This window comes from Anomaloglossus baeobatrachus, chromosome 1 (assembly GCF_048569485.1).
Source record: "Anomaloglossus baeobatrachus isolate aAnoBae1 chromosome 1, aAnoBae1.hap1, whole genome shotgun sequence".
NCBI classification, from domain to species: domain Eukaryota; kingdom Metazoa; phylum Chordata; class Amphibia; order Anura; family Aromobatidae; genus Anomaloglossus; species Anomaloglossus baeobatrachus.
The window spans coordinates 35,573,753-35,586,037 of record NC_134353.1 but is presented as its reverse complement, the minus strand read 5'-3'; the positions used below and the strand labels follow the sequence as shown (position 1 = coordinate 35,586,037).

The following is a 12,285-nucleotide window of genomic DNA, read 5'->3' as shown; positions in this document are numbered from 1 at the left end:
CATTGTACTGTATGTATTATACCGCACTTTTTCTATGGTCACCATACCTGCACATTGTACTGTATGTATTATACCGCACTTTCCTCTGTGGTCGCCATACCTGCACATTGTACTGTATGTATTATACCGCACTTTCTATGGTCGCCATACCTGCACATTGTACTGTATGTATTATACCGCACTTTCTATGGTCACCATACCTGCACATTGTACTGTATGTATTATACCGCACTTTCCTCTGTGGTCGCCATACCTGCACATTGTACTGTATGTATTATACCGCACTTTCTATGGTCGCCATACCTGCACATTGTACTGTATGTATTATACCGCACTTTCTATGGTCGCCATACCTGCACATTGTACTGTATGTATTATACCGCACTTTCTATGGTCGCCATACCTGCACATTGTACTGTATGTATTATACCGCACTTTCTATGGTCGCCATACCTGCACATTGTACTGTATGTATTATACCGCACTTTCTATGGTCGCCATACCTGCACATTGTACTGTATGTATTATACCGCACTTTCCTCTGTGGTCGCCATACCTGCACATTGTACTGTATGTATTATACCGCACTTTCTATGGTCGCCATACCTGCACATTGTACCGTATGTATTATACCGCACTTTCTATGGTCGCCATACCTGCACATTGTACTGTATGTATTATACCGCACTTTCTATGGTCGCCATACCTGCACATTGTACTGTATGTATTATACCGCACTTTCCTCTATGGTCGCCATACCTGCACATTGTACTGTATGTATTATACCGCACTTTCCTCTATGGTCGCCATACCTGCACATTGTACGGTATGTATTATACCGCACTTTCCACCATTGTCACCATACCTGCACATTGTACGGTATGTATTATACCGCACTTTCCACCATTGTCACCATACCTGCACATTGTACGGTATGTATTATACCGCACTTTCCTCTATGGCCGTCATACCTGCACATTTCCATACACAGCCCGGCGTATCCGGCACACACTCCTCTCCTCTTTTCCAGAACATCCTCGGTTCTGTACAATTTCTGCGAATTTCCTAGAAATCCTTCCACGTCATAACCTTGGGAAGAGAAGATCAATCATGGCAGTCACATGCAGTTTAATATGATTACACCCGGGCGCCGCTCAGACAATGAATTCTGACAGTAATCATGAGTAATGGGGGTAAAAACAATTATCTCTTCTCACGAGATGCAGATACTAAAATACGGGAATATAACATATATTCAGACTTTATTAATTTCCTTCCTAAAATATCTGAAAAAATGTCAAAAATGCACCAGGCCTCAGCCAGCAAAAACGATTCAGTTGTCATGTCACCCATAGCAACCAATCAGAGAGCAGCTTTCATTTCTCACACTGCCCTGGAAATAAGAAAGCTGAACTCTAATTGGTTTCTGTTGGCAAGAAAGCCAGTTTTACTGTTAAAAAGGTTGAATAACTGAGGCCTCACAACATGGAGACACCTTGACATCTTGCGAGGAATCAGGCGGGCTCACAAGGTGTAAGTTAAAGCTCCTTAGCCTCAAGGCAAAATGTGTAACAGTCCCAAATCTATTCGGACTTTCCCAAATTTGGGGAGGTCAGCGCCATGGTATGTCCCAGTTTCCACTGCATCTGCATCCTCAAGACATACAGCGGTTGAAATAAGTATTGAACACGTCACCAATTTTTTAATAAATATATTTCTAAGGGTGCTATTGACATGAATTTCTCACCAAATGTCAGGAACAATCCATCCAATCCACACAAGCAAATAAATGAAACCATAGAATTCTATAAATTATGTGTAATAATGAGAAATGTCACTGAAAAAAAGTATTGATAACAAGAAGAGTGGGGCAAAAAGCCATGGAAAGTCATGAAATCTATCAGTAATTAGAAAAGCAATCCTGCCACTTACTGACAAATAATATTGGCTGCTTCAAGTGATGGCCTATAAAAAGGTGTCTCATTACCAAGGTGCCACACAAGAAACAACTCATGATGGGTGAAACTAGTGAGCTGTCTCAAAACCTTCCAAACCTTACCATTGCAAAATATACTGATGGCATTGGTGAAAGAAGAATTTCTAAATTAGAAAAGATTTCAGTGAGCACTGTTGGGGCCATAATCTGAAAATTGGTGCCGTGTTTAATACTTATTCACCCGCTGTAGGTACAGCAGAATACATGATGAAGCAAAAAGCCATCTCTGTGCCCTGTCTGAGGCTTGGCACAGGAGACGCGATGACATCACTAGACCACACCTGCTGCAGTTGGACACACGCAGCACTGGCTGCAGGAAACCTGCAGATCTCTTCTGCTCATAATATGGCACTAGCTGAGATTTGCCTTTTCAGCCAATAACAAGTTCTGAGATGGGTGGAGGGGATTGTGGGGCATTAAAATATGGGTCAGACAACATAATATGGGGGGTCTTGACCTTCAGTGTGGGGGGCACTGTTAGGGAGAACATTAGGGCATCATACTGTGTGTGGGGGAAATGTATTGTGGGGGAATCATACTGTGTGTGGGGGAAATGTATTGTGGGGGAATCATACTGTGTGTGGGGGAAATGTATTGTGGGGGAATCATACTGTGTGTGGGGGAAATGTATTGTGGGGGAATCATACTGTGTGTGGGGGAAATGTATTGTGGGGGAATCATACTGTGTGTGGGGGAAATGTATTGTGGGGGAATCATACTGTGCGTGTGGGAAATGTATTGTGGGGGAATCATACTGTGTGTGGGGGAAATGTATTGTGGGGGAATCATACTGTGTGTGGGGGAAATGTATTGTGGGGGAATCATACTGTGTGTGGGGGAAATGTATTGTGGGGGAATCATACTGTGTGTGGGGGAAATGTATTGTGGGGGAATCATACTGTGTGTGGGGGAAATGTGTTGTGGGGGAATCATACTGTGTGTGGGGGAAATGTATTGTGGGGGAATCGGACATGAATATTGACCAAGAGAAAAACATCCCTTTGTGAAGAAACTATTAATAAATACATTTGGTCTTGCTGAGAGGCAGCTTACTGCATTAGAAACCTTCCCCTTCCCCCTTGTCTTATTTTCTATGCCCCATCCTTTTCATGAACGTCTGGTAAAGATGCAAAGGACTCACTGATATTATGGCAAATCCAAATCCATATCGCCCGTAATTTTTCAAGGTCATTGGTGGATCTTGCTGTGATTCTATGTACGATTTCTTGTATAGAAATATTTCCCGATTGGATCTATAAAAAGGTACAAAAAAATACAAATTAACTATATGAATTGTCTGTTTTCCTGAATACAGCCTATCCATTCACTACAGAGCGGTGACATCACTGAGATTGCAGCCTATCTATTCACTAGAGAGCAAAGACATCACTGAGAATGCAGCCTATCCATTCACTAGAGAGCGGTGACATCACTGAGAATGCAGCCTATCCATTCACTAGAGAGCGGTGACATCACTGAGATTGCAGCCTATCCATTCACTAGAGAGCGGTGACATCACTGAGATTGCAGCCTATCCATTCACTAGAGAGCGGTGACATCACTTAGATTGCAGCCTATCCATTCACTAGAGAGCAAAGACATCCCCGAATATGCAGCTTATCCATTCACTAGAGAGCGGTGACATCACTGAGAATGCAGCCTATCCATTCACTAGAGAGCAGTGACATCAGTGAGAATGTATCCTATTCATTCACTAGAGAGCAGTGATATCACTGAGATTGCAGCCTATCCATTCACTAGAGAGCGGTGACATCACTGAGAATGCAGACTATCCATTCACTAGAGAGCGGTGACATCACTGAGAATGCAGCCTATCCATTCACTAGAGAGCGGTGACATCACTGAGAATGCAGCCTATCCATTCACTAGAGAGCGGTGACATCACTGAGAATGCAGCCTATCCATTCACTAGAGAGCAGTGACATCACTGAGAATGCAGCCTATCCATTCACTAGAGAGCGGTGACATCACTGAGATTGCAGCCTATCCATTCACTAGAGAGCAGTGACATCACTGAGATTACAGCCTATCCATTCACTAGAGAGCGGTGACATCACTTAGATTGCAGCCTATCCATTCACTAGAGAGCAAAGACATCACCGAGTATGCAGCTTATCCATTCACTAGAGAGCGGTGACATCACTGAGAATGCAGCGTATCCATTCACTAGAGAGCGGTGACATCACTGAGATTGCAGCCTATCCATTCACTAGAGAGTGGTGACATCACTGAGAATGCAGCCTATCCATTCACTAGAGAGCAAAGACATCACCGAGTATGCAGCCTATCCATTCACTAGAGAGCGGTGACATCACTGAGAATGCAGACTATCCATTCACTAGAGAGCGGTGACATCACTGAGAATGCAGCCTATCCATTCACTAGAGAGCAGTGACATCACTGAGAATGCAGCCTATCCATTCACTAGAGAGCGGTGACATCACTGAGATTGCAGCCTATCCATTCACTAGAGAGCGGTGACATCACTGAGATTGCAGCCTATCCATTCACTAGAGAGCGGTGACATCACTTAGATTGCAGCCTATCCATTCACTAGAGAGCAAAGACATCACCGAGTATGCAGCTTATCCATTCACTAGAGAGCGGTGACATCACTGAGAATGCAGCGTATCCATTCACTAGAGAGCGGTGACATCACTGAGATTGCAGCCTATCCATTCACTAGAGAGCGGTGACATCACTGAGAATGCAGCCTATCCATTCACTAGAGAGTGGTGACATCACTGAGAATGCAGCGTATCCATTCACTAGAGAGCAGTGACATCACTGAGAATGCAGCCTATCCATTCACTAGAGAGCGGTGACATCACTGAGATTGCAGCCTATCCATTCACTAGAGAGCGGTGACATCACTGAGATTGCAGCCTATCCATTCACTAGAGAGCGGTGACATCACTGAGATTGCAGCCTATCCATTCTCTAGAGAGTGGTGACATCACTGACATTGCAGCCTATTCATTCACTAGAGAGCGGTGACATCACTGAGAATGCAGCCTATCCATTCACTAGAGAGCGGTGACATCACTGAGATTGCAGCCTATCCATTCACTAGAGAGCGGTGACATCACTGAGAATGCAGCCTATCCATTCACTAGAGAGCGGTGACATCACTGAGATTGCAGCCTATCCATTCACTAGAGAGCGGTGACATCACTGAGAATGCAGCCTATCCATTCACTAGAGAGCGGTGACATCACTGAGAATGCAGCCTATCCATTCACTAGAGAGCGGTGACATCACTGAGATTGCAGCCTATCCATTCACTAGAGAGCGGTGACATCACTGAGATTGCAGCCTATCCATTCACTAGAGAACGGTGACATCACTGAGAATGCAGCCTATCCATTCACTAGAGAGCGGTGACATCACTGAGAATGCAGCCTATCCATTCACTAGAGAGCGGTGACATCACTGAGAATGCAGCCTATCCATTCACTAGAGAGTGGTGACATCACTGAGAATGCAGCCTATCCATTCTCTGGAGAGCGGTGAACATATTAATAGTACCTGGCTGCTCACGGAGAGTACATGATCATCGATGTGGGTAAAATCTGCTTCTCCTAACAGCTCTTGACGTCTCCTCCTCTTACAAGGGTTTGTAGGTTTCCTCCAGAGATCTCCTGCCCGGCGCTGATCGTCAGCTGTAATGATACTGGACTTTTTAGATGTAACACTTGTGAGGACTCCACTTGTCTTGGCAGGAGACGTCGTGACCACTGGACTATCTTGAGCCTCGGCCTTTGTTGACCAGAATGTGAAAACTTCCTTCCTATTTCCCACATTTGTCGTTGTTTCGTCTGGATGTCTTCTGATCTGGAAGGATCTGGGCTTCTGGTCAGCGACCGGCTGGTTGGATGTTACACCGGAGATGTGTACGTTGTGGTGGTTTCTCTTCTGTAACTCATATACATTGACGTTCTGGACGTTCAGAGTCTTGGACTTGGTGAGGTTTATGTTTCTTGTCCCTGCGATGAGATCTTCAGGATTACACTGAGGTGTTCCCTTCACACATTTCTTATATTTGTTATTGTTATTATTGACATTTTTTATTGGAGAGATTTTGATGGGAAGATTATTTTCACGTTGGACGTTGTCTGTCCCAATACTGTTCCCACGACCCATTTCCACAGCAACGAGGCACCTAGGGATGAGAAGCAACAAGTCAGGGCTACGGCTTGCTTCTTCCTCAGTATCTAAACATTGACATTGGTTTGTGTTGTGTGTTGTCAAAGCTTCCTGAACTCTGCTGTGACTACTGGGGAACTAGGTGTGGCTGCTGGGACTACTGGAGATTTAGGCGTGGTTGCCTGGACTACTGAGGAACTAGGTGTAGCTGCTGGGACTACTGGAGATCTAGGGGTGGCTGCTGGGACTACTGGAGATCTAGGGGTGGCTGCTGGGACTACTGAGGAACTAGGTGTAGCTGCTGGGACTACTGGAGATCTAGGGGTGGCTGCTGGGACTACTGATAAACTAGGTGTGGCTGCTGGGACTGCTGAGGAGCTAGAGGTGGCTGCTGGGACACCTGAGGAACTAGAGGAGGCTGCTGGGACTACTGGAGATCTAGGTGTAGCTGCTGGGACTACTGAGGAACTAGGTGGGGCAGCTGGGACAACTGAGAATCTAGGGGTGGCTGTTGGGACTACTGGAGATCTAGGTGTGGCTGCTGGGACTACTGGAGAATTAGGCGTGGCTGTTGGGACTACTGGAGATCTAGGTGTGGCTGCTAGGACTACTGGAGATCTAGGTGTTGCTGTTGGGACTACTGGGGATCTAGGTGTGGCTGCTGGACTACTGAGGAACTAGGGGTGGCTGCTGTGACTACTGGGAAACAGGGGGGCTGCTTTGACTACTGGGGAACTAGGAGTGACTTGTCACGCAACAAGCGTGGCGAGCGTGTTCAGAACAACCTAAGTCTGATGCACAACAAAAAAACACCTCAAAAACACCACAGACAAGGGGGACACCTGGGAAACAGTAACAGAGGGCCCTGGCACTAGTAAGAGAGTACATGGACAACTCCTAACCTAACCTGAGCTGTCCCTACTCTCCTAGCCAATCCCTATACAGTCTCTGCAACTGTCATGAGCAGCTACCTGAATCCCTGCGACAACCATATAGAGGCCCTGACTAGTGAGAGGCAGGTGAGGTTCACTAGACCCACCACTGTACTAAAGTGACAAGAGGGTAGGGGAGACAACCAGGGGATAAACAACCAAAATGGTGAGGCTACGTCACCAGGAGACTCCACAGCAGCTCCTTCCACCAAGGTGGCTTGCATACAAATGGTTTGTATAGTTAGCAAAGCTTAACTCAGACTCAGACAAAGACTACTCAGGTCTCTTCATCAGGCTCAGTATGAGCCTGTTACTTTTACTCCAGGGATAGAGGATTCCTGCTTGCATACTGGGGGGCTGCTGTTACTGTTACTCCTGGGTTAGAGGATTCCTGCGTTGCATACTGGGGGGCTGCTGTTACTGTTACTCCAGGGATAGAGGATTCCTGCATTACATACTGGGGGCTGCTTTTATTGTTACTCCAGGGATAGAGGATTCCTACTTTGCATACAGGGGGGTGCGGTTACTGTTACTCCAGGGATAGTGGATTCCTGCTTTGCATACTGGGGGGCTGCTGTTACTGTTACTCCAGGGATAGTGGATTCCTGCTTTGCATACTGGGGGGCTGCTGTTACTGTTACTCCAGAGATAGAGGATTCCTGCTTTGCATACTGGGGGGGGGGCTGCTGTTACTGTTGCTCCAAAGATAGATGATTCCTGCTTACATACTGGGGGGGCTGCTGCTGCTGTTACTCCAGAGATAGAGGATTCCTGCTTTGCATACGGGGGGGGGGCTGCTGTTACTGTTACTCCAGAGATAGATGATTCCTGCTTACATACTGGGGGACTGCTGTTATTGTTACTCCAGGGATAGAGGATTCCTGCGTTGCATACTGGGGGGGCTGCTGTTACTGTTGCTCCAGGGATAGAAGGTTCCTGCATTGCATACTGGGGGGCTGCTGTTACTGTTACTCCAGGGATAGAGGATTCCTGCATTGCATACTGGGGGGCTGCTGTTACTGTTACTCCAGGGATAGAGGATTTCTGCATTGCATACTGGGGGGCTGCTGTTACTTTTACTCCAGGGATAGAGGATTCCTGCGTTGCATACTGGGGGGCTGCTGTTATTGTTACTCCAGGGATAGAGGATTCCTGCTTTACATACTGGGGGGCTGCTGTTACTGTTACTCCAGGGATAGAGGATTCCTGCATTGCATACTGGGGGGCTGCTGTTATTGTTACTCCAGGTATAGAGGATTCCTGCATTGCATACTGGGGGGCTGCTGTTATTGTTACTCCAGGTATAGAGGATTCCTGCGTTGCATACTGGGGGGCTGCTGTTACTGTTACTCCAGGGATAGAGGATTCCTGCTTTACATACTGGGGGGGCTGTTTTCACTTGGGGTGTAAAGATAGAAGCAAAGGATACAATGTTTACCACTAAATGCAAAAAGATGACATTCTGACTTATGACACATGGAGTGCAGAGTGATGATTCTCAGGTTGGGTAGTGCCGACCTTGTGTAGTGTAGCCTAATCCTGCACTATATATATAATCCTGCGGTTTTACACCCCGGGGCGTCAGTTTTCCATTGTGAGGGGCTGTGGACGTCCTATGGTTCTAGGTTTACTGTAATGTGACCCTCATTAAACATCCGAGTAAATGTTGATGAATGGTCCTCGTCGCATTGTTACGTCTGCCATGTGTGGGTGAGCCCTACATAATGGGGTGTACTATTATTAGGCTCTCCATCCTCCTGAGCTGCGGGTACATGTGTATTATTAGCAGGGGACGGCTCCTGCACCTTGTATTTTCCAGAGACCCATATAACAAGCTGTCATTGCGCTGCCATCAGAGTGACAGCTGCTCCACGGACTGACACAGACCCATACACTGATATTGCTCGCTGTCTGCTTGTAACCAATAAATGGAAACATTCCTGTTCAGAGTCAGACCTGACCTGGACCTGCTCACAGCTGAGGATCTGCTGCAATGTACCAGGGCAGGACAGACTTGTGTTGCTGTATTGCGCTAGAGTACATACATTTTCATAAATGTAAACATTGCAATTTTAGTAAGAAAGCCCAGTAACCATATTTTCAGTTCTTCATAGGTAAATGTGTTGTCCACTCCTGTTATCTATAATTACTGTAGGATGGGTCATCAATGTCTGATCCGCCGGGATCCAACACCCTGCACCCCCGCCGATCAGCTGATTTTGGTGCCGGCGGTGTCAGCAAGAGGCCGGAAATGCTCAGTTCTGGAGCTGCTCCGTCTTCTGATAATGGGTGTCAGACCCCAGGGGTGCAGGGTGTCAGACCCCGGCCAATCAGACAATGATGACCCATCCTAAGGATAAACCATCAATGACCAACCCCTTTAAGGTTTGGAACTGGCTTAAGGGGGTTTTCCCAGCTTGGCAAGGAATCTCATATCCTGAGGATACGTTCATGTTATTCTGATTGCTGGGGGTCTAATTGCTGTGACTCCCACTGATCCAGAGAATGGGGCTGTAAGAGGGTGCCCCTACTGCCCCTGAAGATGTTATGGTCTAAATGTAGATGTTATATGTGCATATTTCCGGTGTAATTTGTCCGGCTGCCACTAGGTGTCACTAGGTCCCTGGTCCCTCAATGTAAGGAAATGTAGAGGGAGTGATAGGACGGCATGGGTTAATAGGGGAGGACAGTCCTCAGCACAGGAGAATATAGGAAAGAGTGCTTCCTGGTTGAGGCAGATAGAGAAGGAGTGACAAGAGCGAGGGGACCTACAGGGTCAGGAGTAATGGAGTGGAGTAGTGCGGTGTGGAGGGTCCAGGCAGAGAAAGGAGGCAAGTGAGAAAGAGTCACGTAGACTGAAGCAAAGTGATAACCCCTCAGTTACAGAAGGTAAAAGAAGTGCACCCCCTTTTCTTAGGCCGGCTGCCGTTAGTAGTGCGGACAGGACACGGGGCCAGTGTTGACTGGCGAGGTCCCTAGCACGCCGGGAGCAAGGACTTTAGGGGTCCTCTCACTTGTACGAAGCCGGAATGTTAGTAAACAGGAAGACAGAGTGCCCATCACTCCCCTCCTTGGTGGCCGTAGCGAAGGAGCCGGGTTCTGTGAAGAAAGCAATGCCTGTGAAAGACCTTGGTGTAAAAACTGCCGTAATGAACTGGAAGTCGTGTTGTAAGTGAATTTACAGTAAAGTTGTTACAGTTGTGACCGGTGGTGGACTCGTTACTCGTTAGTGCGGCGCGTGATGCCGGTCAGAGTGAACGGGATCCAGAGAAGCCGGATGAAACCCCAGATGAGCAGCTGCGGACAGGTACCACCTCCACACCCACTCCATACACCACTCTGCCCCCCGTGTCTGTACTGTGCCGGGGTGGGTTGAGGACTGCAACCCTTACCCGCAACTTCTCCTCCCTGGTACATTACAGGGCTCTAAAAGATTATCTATGGGACTGACGAAGATTGCGGAGTCCACTCCCATAGACAATGAATACAATGATAGTGGCCACTGCTCATTCTAATGAGGAATTTTAGAGCCCCATTCTTGGGATTAGTGGAGGTACCAGCAGTCGAATATCCAGCAATCAGTGAGTTATCTCATATCCTATGTTTATGTGATTCTTTTGCTGAATTGCGGAGACCCCCTTATTTTAGAGATTTACTAATAATATAGTTAAAGGGATCATCCCAATTTGGCAATTTATCACCTATCATCAGGATACTCACCATCGTTCTATTCATTGTCTATGGTACTGGCAGTCCTATAGACAATGTGTTAGATCTCTGTGCTTGGGAGCTTTTTTATATCGGGCATTCAGCAATTATTCAGTTTCCCTGTAGCACCTCCTGCAGGAAGACTGAAGCATTACACAATATCCATTTCAATCATTGGGTTCTTTATGTAAAATGCCGATGAGCCTGTTCTTCTCAGTATTAGGATCCTTCTATTTCTCCTCCACATCAATCGGCTCCTCGGGATCTTTCTTTCTTCATAAGAGCTGAACTCCTGACCCAGTGGGAATCAAGGCCACCTTTTCCCATCGGGCCATTGTAATCCGTCAGATCCTGGTGGCTCATTAGCCGTCCGCCGTCTCGCTATGTGTCACCGCTACAGAAAAATAAAGAGCGGATAGAAATAATGACCCGACTCCTGGTCGATGGGGAAAAAAAATCCATATTCTAAAACTGCCTGTCCTCCCTTATTAAGAGCAGCGCACACTGATACATGACTGACAGCTGCACAACCGGTCCGCAGAGAGCACGGCTGCAGGTTTTTGGCCGGCGGCTCCTGAATGCCGCACGGGCTCAGATGTTTATCTACTTAGGAATAATTGCCAAATAGGAGCCAAAAATCGCTGCAAATGCAATCTCCACCTGAGCTACCCGACTGGAAAAACGGATGATAACGTATATCTGATGTATAAGGAATAATGCAATGCTAACTACCTCATTCACAACCTCTGCATGCAGCCTGCAGTGTAAAGAAGGAGGGATGTCATTCTGATTACCAAAGCTGTGTACTAAGTCATAAGTATGAGCAAAAGTGCACATGGCGGGAATAAGGATAAAGGCACCAAATATCACCGGGAGGACCTGGCACCCACATGATCAGCTACTACAGCCAAGTATAGGACAGGTGGCAATATCGATGGCAAGTATGGCCAAACCATCGTCTTTCTGCTCCAAAACCTCCTAAAAAAACCCCCTCAGTGTGCACATATCACTATGCCATAGAGAAGTTATAAAATCCATAATCCATCTTTGGATAGCGGACATATGGGATTAATTATAACTGGAGAAGAGAGATGGACAGCTGACACTTCAAGCTCCATCAAGGTAAGACCTCCTGTTGTGGACAGGTAATGCTACCCAGCATATGTAGCAGTCCAGACATGAAGATTTGGATCTGTGCATACAGAGCTTGGAAAGCGTCACTTCTGTCACCTCTGAAGTCACATCTACTGAATTTCAAAAAATGGTACCAGACGTTTCGACACCAGCGGCCAGTAAGATATAATGGGTTTGTATTGACCTGATAATTATGGGAGGCACATTTTCAGTTTTGTGATCCCGAGAGGAAGGACATGAATATTTTTTCATAATTGTGCGGCCTGAGCATCAGTCCCAAATTAATATCAGCCAGCTGGATGATGCCAACCATATCATATTTCCTGTCTATAGAAAGGTAAAATTGAG

At 46.6% G+C, this 12,285-nt stretch overlaps 1 protein-coding gene across 1 annotated transcript in view; it reads right to left on the bottom strand.

Moving 5' to 3' along the window:
- Positions 1 to 12,285, bottom strand: part of LOC142274791 (kyphoscoliosis peptidase-like) — a 37,357-nt gene that overhangs the window by 19,976 nt on the left and 5,096 nt on the right. The window contains exons 2-4 of the mRNA XM_075332569.1: positions 5,546 to 6,179; positions 3,138 to 3,249; positions 972 to 1,089 (exon numbers count right to left, since the gene is read on the bottom strand). Coding sequence (XP_075188684.1) covers positions 972 to 1,089; positions 3,138 to 3,249; positions 5,546 to 6,160 — 845 coding nt within the window. The 5' untranslated portion in view covers positions 6,161 to 6,179. The remainder of the gene's footprint in view (positions 1 to 971; positions 1,090 to 3,137; positions 3,250 to 5,545; positions 6,180 to 12,285) is intronic.